Genomic DNA, 27650 nt, shown 5'->3' with positions numbered 1-27650 from the left:
GTCTTTGAGATCAATAATTTAATGTATACTTTTATGTATGTTCATTCATGTAAAAACTAAATTATACTAACTTTAATTTAAATGTAACTTAAATATTCCAATAAGGAGGAAGTGTACATTGACTTTACTCCAGATCTGGTTTCCTAGCCAAATTGGAGGCAAATAAAATAATATGCTTCTGTTTATGTTGTGACATACATAATGTCTACTTATAATATCTCTCAATAGAATTCATAGGAGAAAAAAATTGTCATAAGTTACATCTTTCTTTAAGTGACTTGGCTAAAGGCCACATAATTCCCTTTAAACTCAATTATCTCACAACTGAATGCTTTGATAACTTGCGAAAAGCAGCAGACACAGTGTTAGTGAGCCAGGAGAAGGGGAAACCCCAGAGCAGCCATCAGCCATCTTCATTTCTCTGCAATCAGCTCCTTCATATCCCTGATAACAATGACAGGAAAACTTATCCGCCATCACTGCCAGGTCTGTATCAGATGCTTTTCCTTTCACAGTAAATTCCCCGTCCTCAGAGGCCTCTATGTGGTAACTTGCAGGGTTCAAGTGAAGGTAACTGGGTGCGTTCCACATCTTCCTTATGCACCTCCCATTGTTCCTGCAGAGGTGAAGACTGCATACCTCAGCAGCTCCAGTCACATTGACTATGTAGCTCCCTAAATCAGAACTCACAAACTGCTTCACCTTTGTACAATTGGCCTAGAAATGTAGAAAGAAATCAATTTGAGTGTTTCTCCCTGGTACTGATAGAATTAGAGCTTCTAGGCCCACAAGGTAGTTCTTTGGTCTTGATTAAAACTTAATGCCTTGGTTCCAGTTGTTGAACTTGTAGGCTCCTGGGCACTCTAACAAGGGCCCCAAAACAGAAAAGGGAGAGGTCTGAGGGGCAGGAGATAGAGACTATGTTAGAGTCAGGCTAAGCATCTGAACTTGCAAATGGCCCCCAGAATCAGCACATGAGACCTTGCCTTTCTCCAGTTTACACTCTTTTTCCTTCCTTCTTACTCCCAAGTTAATGGGTATAAAAGAAAAAGGAACAAACCCAAATTAGGAATCTTGCTGAACTGCTGCCCTCAGGCTACCATTCAGGTATGTGGGGCCTTCCATGGTTGTGTTAGAACCTGAATCATAGTCCATCATTTACTGTCAAATCATCATATTCCACCATTCTACCACGTATTATAGCCTTCTGGATTTTCCGGTTAATTTCCATCAACTGCCCTGGGTCCTATACTTCTAATATAATTCAAACACAGGAAAGCCTGCATGGCTGACTAGGTAACTTTCGTGTATGTGCTTCCTATTATGTTTTCTAAACAGAGGCCACCTGGGTTGTGCACCCACCTTCCTTTTCTATGTATCAGGCACTGATTCGGAATATTTATTCTAGAGCTGATGAAGCTCTTCTCATGAGCTGCCTAGGGCCTGGGGTGAAAATATCACACCTGGAAAGTCAGGAATTAATTCTCTCAGTTTCTAACTATTTCTCATACATGGGCATAAGCATAAACAGTTTCATGAACACTATCTCAGTAGCAACAAATTGAGCCTGTGAAATTCTAAGGATAATATCATGTTGTCATGGACTTGTGAAAACTTCAATTTAACAAGTGTTGAGTGTATTCAAGGTAAAATGTGTTACACTATAGAAATATAAACAAACAGCATCTGGAAATATGGAACAGATTATGATTAATGGGGATTGGGGAAGGCTAGGAATCTTTCCTGGAGTAAGAAATAAGAATATATGTCTTTTTTTTTTTTTTGACAGAGTCTCACTCTGTCAAACAGGCTGAAGTGCAACAGCACCATCTCAGCTCACTGCAATCTCTGCCTCCCAGCTTCAAGCCATTCTCCTGCCTCAGCCTCCTGAATAGCTGGGATTATAGGCATATGCCACCACACCTGGTTAATTTTTATATTTTTGGTAGAGATTGGCTTTCACCAAGTAAGGCTGGTCTCGAACTCCAGGCCTCAAGTGATCCCACCTCCCAAAGTGCGCGGATTACAGGTGTGAGCCACTGCGCTCAGCCATAAATCTTATTATAAATGCTGTTAATTTTCAGCTGATTTCTCTACAGACAAAAAATAACTTCAATGTGGAGTATTAAAAAGTTACCACCTGTTTCTACCTCTTAGAATAGTATATAACACATTTTCTATAGTTGTTAAATGCAAAGGGTCCATCATCAAACTGTGGCTAACGCCAGCTCTACCACTATCTTAAATAGCTGTTAACCTAGTTAGGTTTCCTCTCTAGTTTCACCATCTGTAAATGAGGATGACAGTCACTACCTCATATGACCAGTAAGTCAGCAAATCCAATTCAAAATATCTCTTAGTACAACCTTAGCACATCATAAATATTCATCAAATGTCAGTGTTATGATTACTATCTTTATAAAAGTTAACAATATTGTTTAGCCTTTTCTATGTATCAGGCACTGATTTGGAATATTTATTCTAAAGCTGGTTTGCTATGGGAGTCATGAGAACTTTATTAGATACAGTAAGCTCTCCAAGAAAACAGAGAAATAAACCACCTTACCATGTGTGTACCTATGCAACAATCCTGCATGATCTGCACATGTTCCCCAGAACCTAAAGTACAACAACAACAACAAAAATTTAATATACCTTCAAGATACTGACTTACCTTGGATGAAGTTAAATTCATGTCTCCCCAGATAACAAAGCCTGCAGCTCCCAAGGCAGCACTTTCTCCTATGGTGCTGACTAGATCTTGCTAGATTGAAGAGAGTAGAGTTCATTATTAATTTGAATGTAAAACAGCCCACCAGGGATTAGGATTAGAGTCTGAGTTCAGTATAACAGGGCTGGTACTGAGCTCATATACTCTATAGAGACTATTTTCTGCTTTCTTAGAATGACTCAAATGCTGAATAAACCAATGCTCAAAAATCACACTCTGTAATCATAAACAAAAACATAAAAGTATTTTTCAAGAAAAACATTTTGCCATGCAGGATATTATTTTGAAGACAATGAGCCTGTACATGGTTGTCAGAAATTATTTAACTGAAATAGATTGGCACACATACCCACATACCAGGTCACGTATATGTGCCCTGAAAACAGAATCCAAAAGTTTTCCTTTTCCAAATGGAATCCTCTTAACCAGTTTCCTTTTCCATTTTGCAACATGCCCCAGTGACATTTCACCCCCACAGTGACTTGGATGAGTTTATATCATTTCAATTCCAAGGCCAGGCAAAGAAGCAACGTTAAGGGCTTGCAGGCTCTTTTATACTTGCCCCTGAAATTATCTGTGTTTAATTTCCAAGTATCTGACCAAATGGGCTTTATTTATGACTCATCCAATCATGATAAAGTTACTGGAATTTTCCGCAATATGGTTAAGACAGACAAAGGTAGGGTTTTAGCAGAGGGAATTTTGATTTTATAATATTAAAGGGTTTTTTTTTTAGTGTTTAAAGATTAACTTGGATCTAGGCCATTTTATAACTAAGATTTGAATGTATGTAGTTGGTTTCCCACTTTATTAAATTATAATACATTTCCCCACTCTTTAAGATACTAAGCATTCACCTTTTACTCTAAGGATGAATTTCTTGATTAAATGCTAGGAAATGTAATTAGGTGATTTGGTGGAAAATAAAAACGGAACTGTAAATGCTATTTTGCCATTGGACACTTAATATTAATACTTGAGAGATAAATCTCTTTATCTGACACTTTGATTTTCTAACACTCAAAGGTTTTAAAGTTTTTTTTTTTGTTTGTTTCTGGGCAGTTGTCTTGTGACTTTCAAAAAGGAAAGAGATTTTGGTTTAAACTAATTTCCCTTTCAGATTAACATCCATTTTCATTCCTTATGATTATAATATCTGCTGAACAAGTCATAGCTGACATGACAGGAAGGAGAGGAGGTTTTGAGAGGCTCAAGTGAGATAGTATCAATTAAAGGATTTTGAAAATTGTCAATGGTATGATGAACAGGGCCCAGAGGAGGAGCCGCCCCACAGTACCCAGGCTGCAGACTCTGCTGAGTCTGTGTCCGACCCCTCTTTGGACAAAGACATAAGGGAGCAGAATTCCTCACTCCCCTCACTTTGAAACTTCTCTGGAAACAGTGTCATGGTAGTCACATGGTGTGATCAGGGCAGAAATCCTCAACCTCTCCATTGTCATCAAAGGAGGATAAGGTCATAACATTTACATTTTATATCTATAGGTTATTAATCTATAGTAAGTATGTAAGTGGCAGATATTTGTGGTAAAAGCCACAAACACCTTCTGAGGTTGCTGTCAGTTTCTTCCAAATTAGTTTTCAAATTAGTTTGTCACCAAATTAGTTCACTGTCACCTCACAGAGAGCAGAGTACTGAATGAACCACAAAGCAGATATGTTTTGGGGATCAGAAAAGCAAGGGCACTACCCAGCAAGGGAAGTCACAGATAAAGTGTCTCTGGGAACAGATTGGGACCAGCTGAAAGCTTGGGCATGAGGGTGATGTCACATTAAGGAGAAAGAAAGGAACAAAGTAGATGTACTAAAAATGAGCCTCCCAGGTCCCAGTGTGGCACAGGGTGCTTTGCATCTACACATGATCCTTGGACCTGAATCAGGGTTTCATTAGCAGAGGATAGCATACTCAAGGGATTCACTCCACACTTGAGTCAGTCCCTGACATTTACCAGAGTGCATGTAAGCAAGGTGCCCACTGTGGGGAGCTGGAGCATTACTAATGAGCTGCCTTTGTGCCTTACCAGAGACAGCATGAATTAATGACAGAGATAAACATCTTTAAATCTATAGGCAAGGAAACTCCTTTAGTTAATTTTTAAAAGCACAGCTCACAGATGGAACAGGAGGCCCTTATCTTAAGTGAAATCACTCAGAAACAGAAAGTCAAATATCACATGTGTTTACTGAGAAGTAGGAGCTAAACGATGGGTAACTACAGACATACAGAGTGCAATAATAGACATTGGAGACCCTGAAAGGTGTACAGGTGGGAGAGGGGTGAGGGATAAGTAATGCTCTGTTGGGTAAAATGTACACTTTTCAGGGGATTGGGTACACTAGATGCCCAGGCTTCACCACTACTCAATATTTCCATGTAACAAAACTGTGCTTGTACTCCCTAAATGTATAAAAATGAAAAACTAATAATAAATAATAAATGTTTTAAAAACAGATCATCAGGTTATATCTAAGTTGCATTCATATGTAAATAATATAGGCAATCTTCTGTGTGAAATGAGGTTTGACCGCCTTTATATTCCCCAAGCTATAGCTACTGCCTGAGATTCCATTCTTTAAAATCCCATGTTTAGGTTTAAGGCATTGATGGCTGTTAAAAAAAGTAATAGCCATACCCCATAGGTTCCTGTAGAGCTTCACATTTTCATATGTGTTTCTCGTGATTTTCATAATACTTCTGCTAGGTGAGTAGGACAGATAATATTGTCCCATTTTGCACATGAAGACACTAAGACACTAGGTCCATGGAGGTTAAGAGATTTGTTACTTACCAGTGAATCTTTTTTGTAATCTTAACTGTATGTGTGTGTGCATTCTAAAATTCAGACATTATTGGGAAAATCAGAAATTGAAGCCATTAATGGTCACTTAGAGTTTGGTACAAATGAATATCAGGTTTTTAATAATTTATGGGCAGGGCAGGGCACAGTGGCTCACACCTATAATTCCAGCACTTTGAGAGGCAGAGGCGGGTAGATTACTTGAGGCCAGGAGTTCGAGATCAACCTGGCCAACAAGGTGAAACCCCATCTCTACTAAAAATACAAAACTTAGCCCTGCATGGTAGCGCATGCATGTAATCCCAGCTACTCGGAAAGCTGAGGCAGGAAAACTGCTTGAACCCAGGAGATGGAGGTTGCAGTGAGCTGAGATCGCACCACTGCACTCCAGCCTGGGTGACAGAGGGAAACTCCATCTAAAAAATAAATAAATATAAAAAAATTTATAGGCCAATTTTTAAAGTCCATAGGGTACAATGATGGATACCCTTATAGTTTAAAATACTTGGAAATAGCTTGTCACTCAGAAAAAGAGTATGCAGAATGAGGTGAAACCCAAATTGTTGCTCCTTTTTCCAGAGAGGAAAGAGAGCATTTCCAGGGCTACAGCTACCAGAAAAAGAAGCTTATCCCAGGTTCACAGAATATGCAGAATGTTCTGGTAGTCTAAATTCATCTTTGATATGAACATTTTCTCCTTCATAGTTTATTGTTTCTTCCAAAAGTCAATTTATTTTCACTAAAGAATCAGTTTAGTCAAATATAGAAAAGAAGTTTTATTTTAAAAGCTAGTATTTAAATTTCTACTCAATTCCAGAGTCAAGATTATTTTGTAAATACTTAGGTAACTTTTCAAAACCTTCCAGATAGTAGTGACTTTCTATTATTATTCATTCAATTATTTTCCACTGATTTTTCTGGGTGGTATGAATAGCAGTTCACAGTAAAGACATTTTTTCCTTCCTCGCTCACCTCATGAATGATGTCAGAGGCATGGCATTTACCATATTTTATACATATGCATCATTTCTCCCTCTGAAAAATACACTCCATTTATGTTCCAAAGATACATGGTCACTTTAGAGCCCTCACCTGGGTGTTTTCTATGCCTCCTCTTTAAGATGCCTAGAACTCAGAACATCTTTAACAGATATTGGTGCGTTGAAATTTGTAATGGTGCAGAAAGGAAAAATGCTTCCGTTAAAATATATTAAGACACTAGTATCCAGCAATACCTTAAAACATCACTGCATCACACCCGTGAAGGCCCCCACAAGTCCCAAGTCATCTCAATGTAGAAAGGTCACACAAAATTATCAATCCAAAGATTAGGCTGGGCACGGTGGCTCACACCTATAATCCCAGCACTTTGGGAGGCCAAGGCGGGTGGATCACCTGAAGTCAGGAGTTCAAGACCAGCCTGTCTAACATCGTGAGACCCTATCTCTACTAAAAGTACAAAAATTTAGCTGGGCATTGTGGTGGCTGCCTATAATCCCAGCTACTTGGGAGGCTGAGGCGGGAGAATCACTTGAACCCCAGAGGCAGAGGTTGCAGTGAGCTGAGATTGCATCATTGCACTCCAGCCTGGGTGACAAGAACAAAAAACTCTGTCTTGAAAAACGAAAAACAAAGATTAGAATACCCACTACTTTCCCTAGAATTTTTCATTTAAGTGGCTAGACTAGCAAAGAGAGAAGATGAGAGGGAAAAATCTGGGTGAAAGTTCACTTATTTTGATAGTTACCTGCACGATCTGTATGAGGTGTTTGGGAGCATATGTGACTTGAGTGAAAATGAACAGACAAAATAAAACTTCTGCCTGCAAGTGTGAACCTGGGTTTCAAAACTGTCTCCTGGTGATTGCAGTGTTGAATTTAGAAACTCACATAACTCTTACCATCACTTTTCATTAGTTGTAGTCATAGAGGCAAGAATACCCCAGATGGCTAAATCTATAGACTCACCTACTTTTAGAAGATTCGCCACCTCTCTTACCCTTTTAAAACTTTAAATTTTTTTTGATTATGGCAAAAAGCACATAACATAAAATGTACCATTTTAGTTCAGTAGTGTTAAGTATATTCGGATTGCTATACCTCTCTTATATCTTTTATCAAAGCTGGTATTATTTATTAAAAAGAAAAAACTGATCTTTTTAATCTCTTGGGTTTTGAGATGGTGAAGCCAGAATCAGAAATATCGTCAATTCTGCTTCCACGTGTATGAGCAAACACTCCATTTCAAAATATCCTTTTTGATTTTCTAACCCGCTCACTGCCAGTCATTTCAATAACCATCCAAAATGGACAATTGTAAGTGAGTAGAGTTAAAGTTGGTGTGTAGGAAATGTAGTAGTCGCTGGCATCTACTTTCACCCTTTCTCACCTTACTTTATTCCTTAAGAGAATAAAATAAATAAGATAATCAAAATTCAGTTTGCATAAATGAAGAGTCTAAACGCATGGCTAGTCAAGGAAGAATTATGCTCCTATACAACAGACCATTAATTGAAATCAATTCTTAGAAGAGCACAATTAACAAAGAACTGTCCTTTTAGAGATAAGGAGGAAATCCCCCACCGTTGGACAAGAAGCTTCTTACCTTAGAAAGAAAAAATAGAGGCTCATCTCTGTACCCTAGCCTTGTGTAGACAAATACAGGCAGAGCATAATCATAAGATGTCATGGTGGAGATTCTCATGGATTCATACACCCGAAACTGGGAGAAGCGCAAAATGTTTTCACTGTCTCCAAGGGATTTCCTGATACCGATAGAAGGATATAAAGCAGCACTGCTGTTCCAGAGCCAAGAGAGCTCATTGTTCCTCAAGACTTCCTCCTCTGGGCATGATCCAGTATAGTTTGGGGCATAAACGTTATAATTGTGGCAATCAGGATATAAATAATAACCCCAAAGGCCTTTGGGTCGGCTCTTAATTCCCAGTTTGATGGTTTCTTTCATGAAAGCTTTTGCACTTTCTTCAAAGGTCACTTTAGCTAAATATTCAATATCAGTAGCTGATACGTTCTTTCCCATGTCAGAAATAAGCTTTCTTGACTTCTGTCTGTAGACGTCTTTTGCATTCCAGTTCCGGGCCCACTGTGGTCGCCAGTATTCCCAATCTATAACAGCAAGTCCACTGAAATCTTCAGCAGGGATGTAATAATTAATATCTTGGCCAACTTTTTCCAGATGTACTTGTAAACTTATGTTCTGTGGGAGACCCCCATTAATGGGGACCCCTTGTGATGTATACCATGGATAGTATCCCAATCTGTTGACATAAAATATAGTGACATTTTGTCCCCTGGCCTTGGCCAGTGGACTTCCAATCACCTGAAACATTTTCAAATTCAGTCTTAAATTATATTTTATCAAACACTGATCTGTTGGAGCATTCCAAGCAGCTATAAAAGGTTTCCTTTGATAAATTGGAAGTCGAGCAGGTTTTAGACAAGAGATAGACTTTAGAATAAAAAATATAAGGAGCCATGAAGTGAGATGTACTGGTTGAACAACACAAAGCCTTAATGGTGCTTCAGATAATACTTTCATGGTAAGATAAAAATCTTATGCTGTCTTCTGCTCTAATGCACTCTAGAAGACCTGTGGAGAGATTTAATTTTCTGTTAGTAATACTTTTCAGGAAAAAGATGCAAATAATAAATCGATATTATTATTATTAACATATTGTCTATTCTTAAAGTGTATCACTTAAAGGCCTTAAAGAGGCTTATAAATAAATTGAGATATAGAAGCAAATGTAGACATAGAACCTAGCTTCTATTCAGGGCAGGAAATGCAATTCAACAAACATTCATAGAGCACCAGACCCTACATCCAGAAAACAAAATGAATAAGATGTGGCCCTTGCCTTTGAGGAGTTCATGATCTAATAAAGATGTGAAACAATATTCACTATCATTTTGGAAAACTCATCAAATCCTAGGCATTGTGCTTAAGTGCTTTGTAAATATTTACTTTTTTAAAAAAAGAAAAACTTGTAATAACTGTGTAAGGCTTATAATTACATTTCCATTTTACAAATGGAAAAACTGAGGCTTAGAGAGATGAAGAGGCTTGCCTGATGTCACATTATATGAACTGCAAGGTGATGTAAAATTTAAATAATAAAAATGCATAACAAGTACTACATGAAAATTTATTGGAGCAATTGCTTCTTCCGGGAGTAAGCAGTAGGTAGGAATGGAAAGGAATGTGACTGAGTTGCAAGAAATTAAAACCAGCCCAACTGCCCCAAAGAATAGATGTTTTGGGTTTCTTTCGAATAAACTTAGCAATTGACTCTCCCAGTGTAGAACTTAAGAAAGTTAAATTTGTCTTATCTGGGTTCCTTTCTTGAGAAATCAACCATCGAGCTTCCCAGAAAATTTCAAGGAAATGAAACTTACCAGATCATCACATCTAGAGAGTGAGACACCAGATGCCTCACTTGTCATGACTATCTAACTGACCACCTGCCTGTTAACCAACTCCTCTTTCTTACCCCTCTTTCATTCCTGTTTTCCCACACATTAGTTACATTTCTTCCCTACTTTATAAACCCCAAATTTTAATTGCTTGGGGAGATGGATTTGAGACTGATCCTTCTTTCTCCTTGGCTGCAGCACCCAAATATGACCTTCTTCCGCTGCAATACTCCTTGTCACAGTTGTTGGCTTTCTGTGCAGCAGACAGCAGGACATAGACCAAACCCTTGGTGTAACAGAACGTCTCAGGGAAGAGACTGGAGTTGAAAGAGAAAATAGGTAGGTGTTTGGACAGCAGGAGATGGAAGAGGATAGTGACTCCTTTGTCAAGTTGTTTTTTAGTCATCTCTTTGTAAACCTACTACAAAATTATTTTTGAAAAATCTCATCAAAGAGTTTGATGGCATAAAACATTTTCAGTTTCCTGGGTTATTAAGATGAAAATGGATTGTGGTTATGCCTGAAGCCTAGTGAGATTAAGGTGTCCAGTAGACATTTGTCCTTTGGCTGTGTGCTCAGGATACAGACCCCTTTCCTCTGTAGTTAATTCTGCACCACATGTATCTTGGAAGGCAAAGCCCATATTTCATTAAATAAGCCAAAATGTCCCAGCCTTCCTTGAAGGTGTGGTGCTGGCCTATGACTGTGGTCAGCCCAATAAGATTCATCCTAATCTAGACTTTGAATTGGGATACTGATATTCAAAGAGGCTGAGATAACATTGTCAGTGGTGACAGAAATTCCAATGTCAAGGAGCAGCCAGCTGGGGCATCCAGAACCTGATGCCCATAATGTTACTGTTAAGTGGGGATATTATCCTCATAGGACACCGCCTTTCTGCTCAAGTAAGCAAGGTTTGTTTTGGTCGCTTACAACCAGGAACTCTGATTGGTAGAGAAGTGATATGGTTTGTTTGTCTGTGTCCCCACCCAAATCTCATCTTGAATTGTAGCTCCCATAATCTACCTGTCATGGAAGGACATGGTGGGCGGTAATTGATCATGGGGATGGGTTTTCCCATGCCGTTCTTGTGATGGTGAGTAAGTCTCATGAGATCTGATGGTTTTATAAAGGGGAGTTCCCCTGCGCATGCTCTCTTGCCTGTGGCCACGTAAGCAAAGGCCATGCCTTTGCTCCTCCTTCGCCTTTCGCCATGATTGTGAGAACTCCCCAACTCTTTTTCTTTAGAAATTACTCAGTCTCGGGTATGTTTTTATTAGCAGCGTGAGAACGGACCAATTTAAGGAGCCTCTGTGACTTCTATTTCCTCCAATAAAGCCTGTTACTTGTCGTATGTAATTATCATGTTTAACCACCAGGTGTCACCAGCCAAACCTCATAGCGTTTCTCAGGCCTCAGGCACTGCTGTAAACAAAAATTTAAGTAATTCACAAAGCTTCCTCCAAAGACATTTAAGAAGTCTTAAGTAAATGGATAAACACCAGTTTTGTTTTTTGCTTTTTGTTTTAAGATTTAACTTCACTCTTGTTGCCCAGGCTGGAGTGCAATGGTGCAATCTCAGCCCACTGCAACTTCCACTTCCCAGGTTCAAGCAATTCTCCTACCTCAGCCTCCCCAGTAGCTGGAATTACAGGCATGCGCCACCACACCCAGCTAATTTTTTGTATTTTTAGTAGAGACGTGGTTTCGCCACGTTGGTCAGGCTGGTCTCAAACTCCTGACCTCAGGTGATCTACCAGCCTTGGCCTCCCAAAGTGCTGGGATTACAGGCGTGAGCCACCGTACCCGGCCAGAACACCAGTTTTTAAGAGCTATAGAAGTAGATATTTTCATTCATTGAATAAATGCTCTTCCATGCACAAAGCTAAGATTACCCCACTTAGTAGCACAAAATACATCATATTGCAGCTCTAAACTGTGGTTTGAAAAAAATAGTATTTTCAAGGGAATCTAATTTTCTGAGTAAGAAAAACTGTGATACTCAAAACTTCCCCTTCTCTTTGATTTTTTATCATATTTTTTGCCTCCAGGTAAGAAAAATAGATTTGCATATGTATTCATTAATAGATGGGGAAGAAGCATTTCTTTAAATTTAAAATTCAGTTCTATTGGAAAGGACTATATTTGTATATCAAAAAAAGAAAAAATCTACTCTGCCAGACACTTCCTGCTTTGGTTTCATTCAAAACATAGTTTTCCACTGACTATTGCTTCCCCTTTGGTCTGCTCCCTCATCACCACCATAAATGAACATCCTGGTTCATTTATCACAAAGTTACCAAGTGATTCTCTTCTCCTATCCTGGAATGTTATTATTCTTTTTATTCTGGTGAACTGGAGGTGCACCTTACATGGCAGATGGCAGATTAGCTCCTGATAAAATGTGTGGGTGCACAACCAAAACAGGAAAAATAAATAAGTAAAATCCTGTGCCTGTGTCTTCTGCTTGCTGTATGTTGGGTTTCTGCTTCCTATGCAGCCAGGTAAGAGTGCTGGTGTGCCCTCCTCCTTAAATGTGGCTTGCTGGGAGAAGATCCCCTCACGTGATCCCTCCCAGACACTGTTTTTCCTTCCTTGTCCCACCATGCAATCTCTCTCTGTTTCTCCTGTTCTTCCTTCACCAAGGAATCTCCCCAAGCCTGCCCTTCCAAAAGCACCCTCTGCTTCAGAGCTCCCCTCGACCCCATTCGTTCACCCCACCTATGCCATCAAAACCCCCACCACTGAGCTCTGCCTTATCTTAACTAGCTCTTGCAGCATCACCACCTGTGCAATTATCCACAGTTAACCATGAGTCACCAGTGATAGCAAACTTCCTTTTCTTTCTCCCTTCCCACTTCCATAATCTGCCTTGGAAAACGTGCTCCTGTAAACAAACCTATAAATGACAGAATGCTTAGAAAGAGTTAGCAAGATATTGGAGGTGGACGTGAGTGAGGAATTTAACCTGGCCTTGTCCCTTACATTTTATTGTCCGGTTTTCTCTTCTTAGAAGTAAGGTCTGTTCTGGGAACATATATGAAGGACCAATTCCGTTTCTTCAACAAGGAAATTTCTCTGAAGACATTTTAAAGGCCCCTGCGCAAATGATTTTCAACAAAATGACATACTCATTAAAGCCATAGGTAAAGGGAAGTAGCTTTCTCCTGACTCCTCCCCTGGTGGAAAGAAGTGAGGAAGGTTCAGCTGCTACCACGTTCACTTTGGCTGCATAGTTCGAGTCTTCTTGCGCTGGCTAGAGACAAATGTGACAAAAGCAGCGGACAGACAGGGCCTATTTGAAGTCGACTCAAGGACCTCACCTTATCATTGCCCCTTCTTCCTGACAGTGAAGGAGACACCGAAGAAGGTGGTAGGAGGGGTGTTCTTTTGGGGGAGACAGGAACACTACATACAGCTGCAAGAGTCTGCAAAAAAAACCCTCTATCCCCTAACCCCTACTTATTCCTATCTACCCTCTCACTCCTTCCCCAAGGAAGCTTACTTGCTTTTGATAAATTAAAAGAAAAAAAAAAAAAAATAACAGAGCAACCCCTGGCATTCAGAAACTGGTAGTACTCAGAGCTAGGCTGCAAAATGCTTCTCTTAAACAATATCACAGAATACCAGTCTGGACAAGTTTATTCTCAGACCACAATAAAATGAGACAAAGCAAGGCCACTTTTAAATTCTGTCGAAGATCAGAAAAGAAGGTCACTGTGCAACCCACAAAATACCAAACATCCCTCTCTCTCTTGCTGAATGAATAACTGCTATTCTTTACCCAATCACAGAAACGCCTCTGCTTTCTGACAGCATCTAATTCAGAGCAAATCTTTGCTTTCTTAGACTCTCCCCCAAATCACCCAGTCAAAACCCAAATCATATGATAGGATCCTCCTAACACCCTCTTACTGAGACACCGCATGGCTTCCCAGGGTGTGTACCCTCCCTTCCCATAGTAAGTAATGAAGCCAGCTAATTTAACTGCAGATGTGCTTCTGGTGGTCTCTGGGGCACTGACCTCTGTTTGAAGGCAGAGGCACTTAGTATCCATTCATATAAGAATTCAGAAAATTTTTATTGAGCATCTTCTGTGTACCAGGCTCCCACCTAAGTACTAACAATTTAATAGTGAACAAAATAAACAAAAGCCTCTGCCCTCACAGAGTTTAAATTTTTGTAGGGGAGGCAGATACTAAACAAGATGAGTAAATAAAATACTCAGCGTTTTGCATAGCGATAATAACAAGAAAAATGAATAAGGCAGAGATTTGTTTCCAGATGGGAAAGCCTCACTGACCCCAAGGATAAGAGGAGGATGTCTGGAGAAGTGTGAGGGAAAGCAGGTGCAAAGGCCCTGTGGCAGAGCATGCCTGCTGTCTCTGAAGACCTTTGAAGAGGTCAGTGACTAGGTAAAGGAGGCAGAGAGGGAAGAGTGAGGGTCTTGTGGAGGCTTATAGGTACTCAGACTTTCACTCTAAATGAAATGGGAACGATGTGGAGGGCTTTGAAAGAAGAATGACATTATCTCCCTTGGGCTTAACTGGATTCCTCTGGCTGCTGTGTTGAGGCAAGCCTGAAAGGGAAAAGACACAAGAGAGAAGCAGAAAGACTGTGAGAAGCTCTTGCAATAATCCAAGACAGAAATTAGAGGAGTTCAAACCAGTTATTTATAACACCATAATATTTTAAATAATCACCACAAAGGAAAAGGATATTATAAGTCAGTAAATTAATCCCAGTGATTTGTTTTCATTTTGATGGCAACTCTAAATGTCTGCTCTCAAACACCCAGTGCACCACAGCATGGCAATCCAGACTGATCTTTATGATCAGAGCGAATGTTCTGGAAAAGTTTTTCAAAGCACAAACTTCCTTCTTAATATTCATGTATTAGTGAAACAAATTGATTTTCCAAATCTACAAGTCCTCTATTTCTTTTTTCCATGATATTGGGGTTCTGTTTTAAAAAACTTTAAGATGTCAAGTGTCTGCTCCTAAAATTGTAAGTTTAAACGGTTATCCTGAAGATCATGGTCCCTAAGAAATTTAATAAATGCACTGTTTTATTTCCAAGCCCTTAAGGAAAGTGCTGACCAACGTGATATTTTGTTGCCAATGATGAAAAATACATATACTCAAATACGTTTATCAGCCTGGGAGACAGAGCAAAACCATCAAGTTCAAAGCTATGTGCTTACTTTTGCAGAACTAATTGCTAACCTATTTTCTAATAAAAGCTTCTTAGAGCAATGGCCAATAATAGGCATCTATTTTTTTCTCTGATGAACTTTTTCTTTTTTGAAACATCAGTGTTCTGCAAGCTGGCTCTTAAATGTTCCAGCAGAAAAAACAAAATACTTCAATGTTAGAGCTTTCTCAAGTAAGTATTTTGCATACATTTTTCTTAAAAATGCGTTGCCTATGGGTTTACAATATAATCTGCTTTATAACAGTCCTTCTTTAAGGCCCATAATTCATCATTAAATACTGAATTTTATGACAACCCTACTTTATGTTATTCTCAAAGAACACTAGCGTCCCTCCATCTGAACCAATTTTAGAACTAACCTATCTTGATTGTATAAAATTGTTTCCTTTCCAGTCTTCTTAAATATAGGCTTAAGTTTTGTAAATATATGAAAATGACTGTTTTAGCATCACTTTTGCTAATGAGAAATTCACTGTATTATTCAATCTGAAAGACCTCATTTTTTATGAAGCAAGCAAATGTTGCAGTTTTAAGAAATGCAACCTGAAAGAGATTACGGTTGTCTTTGTATAAAAGTATACACTTAGTCTTTGTCTAAAAGTATTACTTCTCTTTTAGGACTTGAAATTTATTACAGCCAAGATCAACAGATTTCTTGGAAAAGCACACAAAGTCTTAGGATCACATTTTGAATAAAATGTTCCCTCTGTCAACCTGTTTTTAACTAAGTTCCTTAAGATAACATTCACTTGGTTTATGTCTTCAGGTTTTTAATTAAAGTTGCTGAACTACAAAGCCATCCAGTGATCTGTGAAATGTTACTTAAGTCTTTCCAATGTCCATAGTCAAAATTAAAACACTTCCCTCCCCCTAAAAATTACCCAAGCCATTGATTAAGAGTGCTGGGATATCAAGGTTATGGTTATCAGACAGAAACTAGGGATGGAGAACTGAGGCCCCAACCTCAGGCCTGAGGACCAGAATAGTATTTAAACAAGAAAGAAGCCAGTTCCCCAGATCCGAACTCTGAATGTTAGAGTACAGAGCTGGAGATGAAAGGCAAACATCTGAGAGGTCAAAAGCTGAAGTCAAATCACATTGTCCTGTGCCTGGTAAACATGGCTTCATTTCAAATTTTGCCTCAGTCCCGACAGGAGCAGCTTGGAAACTAAAGTTCCCCTGACTTTGCAAATGGCAACCCATTGTCTCTCTGTACAAGCATATATATTTAAGCAGGATAAGAAATTTGAGCAAGGTGAAATGTGCAGGGATTGACTCTAACCTGTTTGCAATGAAGGAAGTGTACATTCCTAGTAGAAACAGAAAACTGAAAACTTCTTTCTGAATTATCAATGAGTAAAAACTTTCACCAAGAAATTCTGCTTGTATGTAATTTATTGTACCATTTCTTATCATTAGAAAGACAAAATGAATGTCTTCCTAATTCTTACAATTAGGATGATAAAATAAATGTCTACCATAAGGTAAAGGCCACATAAGGCATGGCCTTGTGTACAGTTGAATACTATGTACCTATAACAAATAAGGTTTCTTCTACATGTTGATATGGACATTCACCAGATATTAAAATATTCTTTAAAATACATATTTGTTTTACGTGTGTCTGTACATAAGCTACAAATTTTAATAAAGTGTGTATAGATTGCTGCCATTTTTCAAATAAAGGTATACATATATATATATATATACATACACATACAAATTATAAGTGTACACAATATAATAATTTGTGTACTGAGGAATATCTCTGGAGGTGTATTAGTCCGTTCTCACACTGCTGTAAAGAAATACCTGAGACTGGGTAATTTATAAAGGAAACAGGTTTAATTGACTCATGGCAGGGGAAGACTCAGGAAACTTACAATCATATCAGAAGGCAAAGGGGAAGCAAGTGCCTTCTTCACAAAGTGGTGGGAAAAGAAGTGCTATGAAGGAGGCACTTCCAAATACTTGTAAAACCACTGGATCTTGTGAGAGTCCATGCACTATAAGGAGAACAGCATGGGGGAAAAAGCTCGCATAATCCAATCACTCCCCTCTTTCCACACATGGGGATTACAGGTCCCTCCCTCAACATGTGGGATAATAATTTGAGATGAGATTTGGGTGGAGATACAGAGCCAAACCGTATCAGGAGGGATACTCAAGAAAGGGTTACATTGCTTGCTTCCAGGGAGGAGAACAGGGTGGCTAAGTGAGAGAAGTGGGCAGGGGCAAAATTTATTTAAGAAGGAAGTTCTGTTGGGATTTTGTACTATGTTGGTGTAACAGCCAATTCAAAACCATTAATCTGATTTTAAAAATTCAAAGTTCTTTGGATACATAAGAGAAGATGCAAATCGATTGACTATAGTATAAGGAATCAATTTTTGCTAAAGAAAGTTACATCTCACTTAGATTTTGTTATGAAGATCATTTTTATACTTTTATTTGAGAAAGTATATGCTTATCTGCAATCTGACAAAAACATCCCTTTTCATGAAATAAGAATGATGTATTTTATTGAAAGAAACACTGTCAGCCAGAGCTTTAAGTTAAGGATCTATTCTGACATTTGATTATTAAAAGCTAATTATAGATTGGTTATTATCTATGGTAAAGGAAAACCAACAGTGGTTAATCCTAATTAAGTAGGGACACTGATGATAAACTTAAAGAAACTGATTCATATTATTATTCTCAATAAAATATAATGCACAATACCAGTGAATTATTTAATAAAATTGGAAAAATATACTTTAGAGTAATAGGCCTCCTCTGATTGTAACCATGGCAAAACTCTACTTACAACAGATAAAAGTATGTGCAGGCCTTCTCGGATTGTAAACATGGCAAAACTCTAGTTATAACAGATACAAGTATGTGGATAAATTGGATATGAAAAGATGATTGTTCTTTCTTATTTCTTTAACTATTTATTAGTTTTGGTGATTTATCTAGGCTAATTTTAAATAACTCAGGAAGCTAGATTGCTTGTTACTTCTCCAGCTTCAGAAAACTTTTTACCTTGAATTTTCTCGAAGACTTCAATTCCATTTTATTTTATCACCCATACCTTTTTGATGAAGACGAACTTCCGATCTTCTTTTTCATTCTTCAATATCTATGGCATTATTTCTATTTCTTTTTATTCTTCCCCACACTTTTCTAATTCCTTCCTCAAATCTGATTGCTTTCTTTGAAATATGTCCAACTACTCTAGTATATTTACATCACAAAATATCTCAGTGAAAGGTAAAAGAAGCCAGTAAAGGATGCAGGTTAAAATCTTATACTCTGGAGCCAGTTATCATAACCAGCGCACTAGACAATGTTTCATTGTTTTGCCTATTCAGCTTTTATGTCTACTGTTTTAATTTGCCTTTCCAGCATATCACAATACTGTCTTTTTTGGTGGAGGAGTGCAACAATAAATAGTAATAGCACTTTCTATGTCTAAACACAGTATTGTCTAGACATAGAAAGACATTGTCTTTCTATGTCTAAACACAGTATTGATGTCTATTCTCTGCTTATAAACTGAAGTCTTGGCTTTTGAAAATTATATTTATGAACTAGAACTTAAATTCTAATTTATAAATAAGGGACAGGCTCTTACACACGACTCTTTCCCCATGCCTCTCTGCACCCTTGCCTCTCTCTGGTTGACATTTTCACATAAGACAGAACTTCTAACCTAGATGGCATTCCCACTATATGGCTCAATAGACATCTTACGTCCACTATGTGATGACTACTGCACATTTGATTAGGTCATGCCTGAGTCTGCAATGCCTTCTGGCATTGCAGCTAATGTTTTCTACCTAAAATATTTCTGTCAATCTTCATTAAACTTGACTATGAGATTTCATGCCCACCAAATTAAGCAATCTGAGAAGATTTTGGCTTATAAAGGAAGAGCTGCTTGAATTGTGTCTGTATATAATTTTCTTCACTTTTTGTTTTAGCTATTACATGATTAGCTACATAGACATTTCTTTTTCTTGTTCTGTTTCTTTTTCTTTCTTTTTTGAGATAGGGCCTCATTCTGTCACCCGGGTTGGAGTGCAGTAGCACAATATCAGCTCACTATAGCCTCAACCTCCTGGGCTCAAGCAATTCTCCCACCTCAGCCTTCCAAATAGCTAGGACTACAGGCGTGTGCCACCATGCCAAGCTAATTTTTGTGTTTTTGTAGAGACAGGATTTCACCATGTTGCCCAGGCTGGTGTTGAACTCCTGACCTCAAATTATCGCCTGCTTCAGCCTCCCAAAGTGCTGGGATTGCAGAAGGTGAGTCACCACACCCGATCTACATAGACATTTCATGTCTGTATTTAAGAGACTAGTTTTCCACTTCAGGTACACCCTCTGGTTAAATGATGAATTTCCTGATGTTGTAACTGAATGTGCCAATCAGCCTGATCATTACCAGGTTTTAATAACAAATAGTATATGTTATCATGTGACCAAGTGAATTATGTTTTGTTTCTATTGAAAAAAAAAAAAAGGTGGCTGGCAAGACGGCCCAATAGGAACAGCTCTGATCTGTAGTTGCCAGTGAGATCAATGCAGAAGGCACACAATTTCTGTATTTCCAACTGAGGTACCTGGCTCATCTCACTGGGACTGTTTAGACAGTGGGTATAGCCCACATAGGGCAAGCAGAAGCAGGGTGGGGCATTGCCTCACCTGGGACACACAGGGGTTGGGGAACTATCTCCCTTAGCCATGAGAAGCCGTGAGGGACTGTGCTGTGAGGGGATGTGTCATAAGGGATGATGCACTCTGGTCCAGATACTAGCTTTTCCCATGGTCTTCACAACCTGCAGACCAGGAGATTCCCTTGGGTGCCTATACCACCAGGGTCCTGAGTTTCAAGCACAAAACTGGGCAGCCATTTGGACTGACACTGATCTAGCTGCAGGAATTTTTCTTTTCTTTCTTTTTTTTCATACCCCAGTGGCACCTGGAACACCAGCAAGACAGAATCATTCACTCCCCTGGAAAGGGGGCTAAAGCCAGGGAGCCAGGTTGTCTAGCTAAGTGGATCCTACGTCCACAGAGCCCAGCAAGTGAAGATCCACTGGCTTGAAATTCTCACTGCCAGCACAGCAGTTTGACATTGACCTGGGATGCTTGAACTTGGTAGGGGGAGGGGTGCCCACCATTACAGAGGCTTGAGTAGGTGGTTTTCCCCTCAAAGTGTAAACACAGCTGCCAGGAAGTGTGAACTTGGCTGCTATAGCCAGCCTGCCTCTCTAGATTCCTCCTCTCTGGACAGGGCATCTCTGAAAGAAAGGCAGCAGCCCCAGTCAGGGGCTTATAGATAAAACTCCCATCTCCCTGGGACAGAGCACTTGGGGGCAAGGGGCAGCTGTGGGCACAGCTTCAGCAGACTTAAACATTCCTGCCTGACAGCTCTGAAGAGAGCAGCAGGTCTCCCAGCACAGCACTTCAGCTCTGTTCAGAAGAGAGTGGGGAACCAATGTTCAACATTTTTAAAGAGAGGAATTTTCAACCCAGAAGTTCATATCCAGTCAAATTAAGCTTCATAAGTGAAGGAGAAATAAAATCCTTTACAGACAAGCAAATGCTGAGGGATTTTCTCACCAAGCCTGCCTTACAAGAGCCCCTGAAGCAATAAATATGGAAAGGAAAAACTGGTACCAGCCACTGCAAAAACATGCCAAAATGTAATGACCATCGACACTATGAAGAAACTGCATCAACTAATATGCAAAATAATCAGCTGGCATCATAATAACCAGATCAGATTCACACATAACAATATTAACCTTAAATGTAAATGGGCTAAATTCTCCAACAACTAAAAAACACAGACTGGCAAATTGGATAAAGAGTGAAGGCTCATCAGTGTGCTATATTCAGGAGACCCATCTCACATGCAAAGACACACATAGACTCAAAATAAAGGGATGGAAGAAGATTTACCAAGCAAATGGAAAGCAATAAAAGCAGGGGTTGCATTCCTAGTCTCTGATAAAACAGACTTTAAACCAACAAAGATCAAGAGACAAGGAAGGGCATTACGTAATGGTAAAGGAATCAATGCAACAAGAAGAGCTAAGAATTCTAAATATATATGCACCCGATACTGGAGCACCCAGATTCATAAAGCAAGTTCTTAGAGTCCTACAAAGATACTTAGACTCCCATAGAATAACAGTGGGGCACTTTAACACCCCACTGTCAATATTAGACAGATCAATGAGATGGAAAATTAACAAGGATATTCAGGTCTTGAACTCAGCTCTGGACCAAGTAGATCTAAAAGACATCTACAGAACTCTCCACTCCAAATCAACAGAATATACATTCTTCTCAGCACAAAATACTATAGCACGAAAATACTACAAAAATGTAGTATTTAACTAATCATGAATTTGCCTACATTTTTAAAAAGATCATTAGATAATTTGTTCTCTACTTTGGTTAAATTCATGTGATATGAGAACTGTGTTGCACTTGGATGTTAGAAAGTAAGTTGAGCTCCTGCATTAATTCATAGCAACATTATTAACCACAAAAGTGAAGAAATACTTTTTCATACAAATATTTTTAATTCTTTAAAAAGAAGTTTGTCTAAGACTGCTAATTGCATGCAGTCCAATTACACAAACCTTATAACTTCAAAATGTTTTGCAATAGATTTTGATTTCCAGATGTAATCTTGAGAGAATTTCCTAATACAATAAGGAAATTTGGAAATGTCCAATCATAGATTCAGAGTTAGACTAAGGATGCAATAAGGTTGTTCTGGAACTCTCATGACAAAGGAAGAGGAATTCCAGCCTAGGACTGTAGCTAGTTCTTGAACCAACCAACCAATTTGATATAATATTATCAAAGAAATGTTATTCCTTAAAGAATGAGATTTAGATTTTTCACATATACACGATAAGAGAGAACATGGGATTCATGCATTTCAGCATATTATGAACATTAGGCCCATGCTTAGCACTTAGGTAAACAGACTTCTGTCTGTGAACAAGAAAACTACAGGTTGTTCTTTTTAGAAACTCACGGTATCTGTAATTCTGTTATAAGTAGAATGGTGCACTGGCTCACACCTGTAATCCCAGCACTTTGGGAGGCCAAGGCAGAGGGCCACTTGAGTCCAAGAGTTTGAGACCAGCTTGAGCAACATGGCAAAACCCCGTCTTTGCAAAAAATTCAAAAAGTTAACCAGGCTGGTGGTGCATGCCTGTGGTTCCACATACTCAGGAGGCCGAAGTGGGAGGATCACCTGAGCCCAGGAATTCAAGGCTGTAGTAAGCAGTGATCGTGCCACTGCACTCTAGCCCGAGTGACAGTGAGACCCTATCTCAACAACAACAACAAAAATCTAAGTGTTATTATTTCAACAAGAGATCTCCTTTCCATCATCAAACTGAATTCCAATTTACAAGCCAGGCTGAAATAAATCATGTGACTAAGCTTTCTTAGATATCACTACAATTGTATTATATTTATAAGTACAATAAGTATCTCAAGTAACAATGATTCTAATATGTATCACATTGATTGAAGGAATTCCCAAAGCTTTGAAACAAACAGGTCAATTGGGTGTCACTCTAATTCTACCTGATTGGTATGTAACAGGGTTGCATGCTACTATGTAAGAGAAAACATATGAGAAATACAGAAAGGAAAGTTTTGTATAAACAGGTGAAATAGAGAATCAAGTTGTTTGTTTGCGTGTTTGTTTGTTTGTTTGTTTGTGATAGCATGTGGCTCCATAGCCCAGACTGGAGTGCAATGGCACAATCTTGGCTCATTGCAATCTCCACTTCCTGGGTTCCAGCAATTCTCCTGCCTCAGCCTCCTGAGTAGCTGGAACTATAGGCACGCTCCACCATACCCTGCAGAGAACCAAATATTATGAAGATGATTCAAGTCAGCATGTCTATGAAGGAAGAAAAGTTTTTTCTTATAAGGTTTATCTTTTGTTTTGTTTATATACATTGTTTTAAAAAAGAAAACCTGGGCCGATTGCAGAGGCTCACACCTGTAATCCCAGCACTTTGGGAGGCCAAAGTGGGCGAATCACTTGAGGTCAGGAGTTCGAGACCAGCCTGGTCAACATGGTAAAACCCTGTGTCTACCAGAAAATACAAAAATTAGCCGGGCATGGTGGCGCATGCCTGTAATGTCAGCTACTCTGGAGGCTGAGGCAGGAGAATCACTTGAACCCAGGAGACAGAGGTTGCAATGAGCTGGGATCATTGCAGTGAGCTGAGATCATTGCAGTGAGCTGAAATCATGCCACCTCACTCCAGTTTGGGTGACACAGATACCCTGTCTCAAAGAAAGAGAGAGAGAGAGAGAGAGAGAGATTGTAGATTAATCAGGTACTCGGGATCTAGAGACAACCAGTTTTATTAGCTCATTATTTTTCAAATTTTCACTTTATATACATACATATAGTCACATACATAGTCACTAAAGTAAACAGCATTTTCTCCATCATTATTGAATTTCTCAACTTTAAGATTTCTCTTCAATAGGTTGAATGATTCAAGACTTACCTTTCTTATACTGTTTTGGTACTTGTTTTTTCTTTTCCAGAAAATCTAAATCTATATATCCATATGTGCATATATGTATATGTATATTTATTAATCCTCTTCCCAGTTACTAAGATTTTTCTTTTTTGAAATAACAGATGATTATTATCTCTAAATATTCAGTCTACTCTAACAATATTTGGAAAGAAAATGTAAAACCCAGTTTTACAATCAAAAATTATCCGCTTTCTGAGCCCTTTTAAATGTTCTGTGCTTCCTAAAATCTGCAATACTTATTCCAACAAATGATCCTCTTATATTGCCCATCATGACAAGTACAACTATAAAATGAGGTATGAAAAACATACTTCATTAAAGATTGTATGAAAGTAAAATATGTCAAAAAATACACTTATGCTCTAATGGAAAGCATTCATGTTTATAAAGTTCACTTGAGGAATGTTTCACATCTATTGGTTCAAAAAATATTGAAGCTATGGCTGTCTCATAAAGTCGTGTTCCTATGGCTTGTTTGTAGTTAATTTACTGACCTGCTTCATGGAATACATTTTGGTGCTATCACAAGTTAAGGTTAGTAATGCAATCACAGAAACTATGCACACAAGAAAAATGAAGAAAGCCTTGAGTAGTCATTAAAGTGGGAATTATTTTCAAATGTAGATTTATTATAAATAAAAAGTTAACTGAAATTTAACTCATAACTATCAGTGACAAATGTGTTTTTTAGGCCGCTTGGTTCATTAAAAAACTCACATTTCAAAAGGTACTGCATTTGAAAATTAAAGTTAGACTAGAAAAGAAATTGAGTATACCAATAAATTAATATTAGCTTTTTTCTAACTCCTCAAATTTCTAAAAACAGTTTTTAAAATTTTTACAAACAGGAAAACAAAAGTTTATTTTACCTTTGCTTTTGTTTGCTGCTGGTTCTTTAGTCACCTTGTGCAAATCAGAGGTTGAATGGCAAAGGATGCCCTGTCCATGATTCAGGCAAACATGTTATTACAGGGGTGACTCAGTCCTCCAAGTTAAACTGGAGGCTTGCATTAAGTCTCTTTATAACCAAAGTCAGTTATCTTAAAAGCATCTTGGTATGCATGACCATTGCTTTCTGAAAATACCCAGTTTAAATTCACTAACTTAAAGATGAAAGAAAAAAAAAACTTTGATTGACTCTTTATTTGGAAAATAGGGAAGTAAAGAAAACTGTATATGTAAGATATCCAGAATAAAGAGAAAAAAGGGGGTCAAGTGCTTTGTGTACTCAAATGTGTATTGTTTAAAAAAACTAGACCCTAATGTGCTATTCTTGATGATAATGGAATTGTTGACTCTTAGTAGAGTATTAGGTACCATCCTGAGTAAATACAACATGAATTTACTAGAACTAAGGGCTCAAGATGATGAGCTGAACACATGTACTTATTTGCTGTGTCACTTTCAGCACATATTTTAGAAAAGAAGATACAATATAAAGCTGAAAATGAAAAGAGGTAATATGACTCAAAGACTAAAAACAACTAAAAGTTTATCTCAGAATTTTTTTTTAAGTAGAAAGACAAAAACAAAGAAAAATCATTGTAGAAAATTACTATAGGAGATCATGGCAGACAGGAGACAGGACTAGACTGCAGCTCTCACATGGACAGACTGAGCAGTGTGTGGAGATTCACATTGTGAACTTTTGCTCCATAACTACTGCAGAAATTAACCAGGAAAGCTGAGAGACACCACAGACCTTCTGAAGGAAGCGGATTGCTCCTGCAGGACCCAGGAGACACCCCAAATACAGCCCAAGCTGTGGAAGTGGGAAATGGGGATTGTCTGCCCCTGAACACACACCCTCAATGGGGAACCTGAAGGTCTAGATCATGGGAGAAGATTCTGACCTTACATGGAGCTGAGTCAATATACAGAGCTAAGTGAAACACAGGGGTAGAGGAAGCAGCAGGAAAAGCCCTGTGGGCTCTCTGAGTTTCCTAGGAAGCTATTTCTGCCTTGTCTCACAGGGGTCCTTGGGGAGGGCTACCAGAGGTATTGGAAAAAGACCACAGGGAGAAGGAAACCTCCAGCTGAACTTTCTAACAATTCCAATGGAACATGAAGTCTCCCGGCCCGACCTCAGGAAGGGCATGAATCTGGTGTGCAGACTCCACAGACACGGAGACACAAAAGCCCAGTTTGCTTTCGCAGCTGGGAGGCTGGTAGCCTACAGCAAGCTCTCAGCCCTGCTTGCCCATTGCTTGGAAACAGACTTGGTGCTTGGGGCACTTGGGGGACATGGTGGGAGTGAGACTGGCCTTTTCTGTTGCATGGGAGCTGGGTGAGTCCTATGATTGTGGGCTTTCCCCACTCCCCTGGCAACCTGCATGACACAGCAGAGACAAACCTAATCTTCCTGGAAATATAACTCCATTGGCCCAGGAACCACACCCCTATCCCCCATAGCAGCTGCCGCAAGACCTATAGAAGGAGAGTCAGCTCAGACATGCCTAGCCCTGCGCCCACCTGATGGTCCTTCCCTACCCACCCTGGCAGCTGAAGACAAAGAGCATAAACTCTTGGGAGTTCTAAGGCCCTGTCCACTCCCCGATCCCCCATACTAATATAGCTGATGCTCTCTTCAAAGTGCCACCTCAGGAGCCCAATACAAAAATAGTGCATTAAGCAACCAAAACTAAGGACCCTCACAGAGTCCATTTCACCCCCCTGCCACTTTTACCAGAGCAGGTGCTGGTATCCATGGCTGAGAGACCTGAAGATGGTTTACATCACAGGACTCTGTCAGACAACCTCAGTACCAGCCCAAAGCCTGGTAGACCTCCTAGGTGGCTAGATCCAGGAAACAGATAACAATCACAACAGCTCAGCTCTCTGGAAACCACATTTATAGGAAATGGGGCAGAATACTACAGCAAGAAAACATCCCGTGGGACAAAAAAGTTTGAATAGCAGCCTTGAGCCCTATACCATCCCTCTGACATAGGCTACCCAAGTGAGAAGGAACCAGAAAAACAATTCCAGTAATATGACAAAACAACTTTTAAACACTCCCCAAAAAATCACACTAGCTCACCAGTAATGGCTCCAAACCAAGAAGAAATTTCTGATTTTCCTGAAAAAGAATTCAAAAAATCAGTTATTAAGCTAATCAAGGAGGCATCAGAGAAAAGTGAAATTCAATCTAAGGAAATTTTTTAAAATGATACAAGAAATGAGGGAAGGAATCATCAGTGAAATAGTATAAATAGCCTGGCATCGTGGCTCACACCTGTAATCCCAGCATTTTGGGAGGTTGAGGCAGGCAGATCACTTGAGATCAGGAGTTCAAAATTAGCCTAGCCAATATGGCAAAACCCTGTCTCTACTAAAAATACAAAAATTAGCCGGGCATGGTGGCACACTTCTGTAGTCCCAGCTACTCAGGAGGTTAAGGCAGAATAATCACTTGAATCCATGAGGCAGAGGTTGCAGTGAGTCAAGATCATGCAACTGCACTCCAGCCTTGGTGACAGAGTGAGACTGAAAGAAAGAAAGAGAGAGAGAGCGAGAAAGAAAGAAAGAAAGAAAGAGAGAGAGAGAGAGAGAGAGAAAGAAAGAAAGAAAGAAAGAAAGAAAGAAAGAAAGAAAAAAGAAAGAAAGAAAGAAAGAAAGAAAGAAAGAAAAAGAAAGAAAGAAAGAAAGAAAGAAAGAAAGAAAGAAAAGAAAGAAAGAAAGCAAGAAAGCGAAAGAAAGAAAGAAACGGGAAGGGAAGGGAAGGAAGGAGGGAAGGAGGGAAGGAATGAAGGAAGAAAGGAAGGAGGGAAGGAAGGAAGGAAGGAAAAGAAACAGCATAACTAAAATAAAAAGCTATCAAAACTTCAGGAAATAATGGATGCGCTTATGGAAATCCAAACTGCTCTG

General features: G+C 39.0%; 1 protein-coding gene across 1 annotated transcript; it reads right to left on the bottom strand.

The window, feature by feature from the left end:
- On the bottom strand, window positions 1–27256 carry LOC108288675 (hyaluronidase-4). The gene is made up of 5 exons (XM_017507658.2): window positions 26824–27256; window positions 24653–24722; window positions 8152–9156; window positions 2675–2764; window positions 1–717 (listed from the first exon to the last, which is right to left on the bottom strand). The coding sequence occupies exons 3-5, from the start codon at window positions 9103–9105 to the stop codon at window positions 319–321; spliced, it is 1443 nt and encodes a 480-aa protein (XP_017363147.1). The 5' UTR covers window positions 9106–9156; window positions 24653–24722; window positions 26824–27256; the 3' UTR covers window positions 1–318.
- Window positions 27257–27650: the final 394 nt, after the last annotated feature.

Source organism: Cebus imitator, unplaced genomic scaffold (genome assembly GCF_001604975.1).
Source record: "Cebus imitator isolate Cc_AM_T3 unplaced genomic scaffold, Cebus_imitator-1.0 Scaffold381, whole genome shotgun sequence".
NCBI lineage: Eukaryota > Metazoa > Chordata > Mammalia > Primates > Cebidae > Cebus > Cebus imitator.
This window is presented reverse-complemented; position numbering and strand designations above follow the sequence as displayed.

Coding starts and splice junctions, on each gene's coding strand:
- LOC108288675 (XM_017507658.2), bottom strand. CDS start 9,105: ATGAAAGTATTATCTGAAGCACCATTAAGGCTTTGTGTTGTTCAACCA. Junction 2,765..8,151: donor CTCTATTTTTTCTTTCTAAG/GTAAGAAGCTTC, acceptor TCTTCAATCTAG/CAAGATCTAGTCAGCACCAT. Junction 718..2,674: donor TGAATTTAACTTCATCCAAG/GTAAGTCAGTAT, acceptor CTACATTTCTAG/GCCAATTGTACAAAGGTGAA.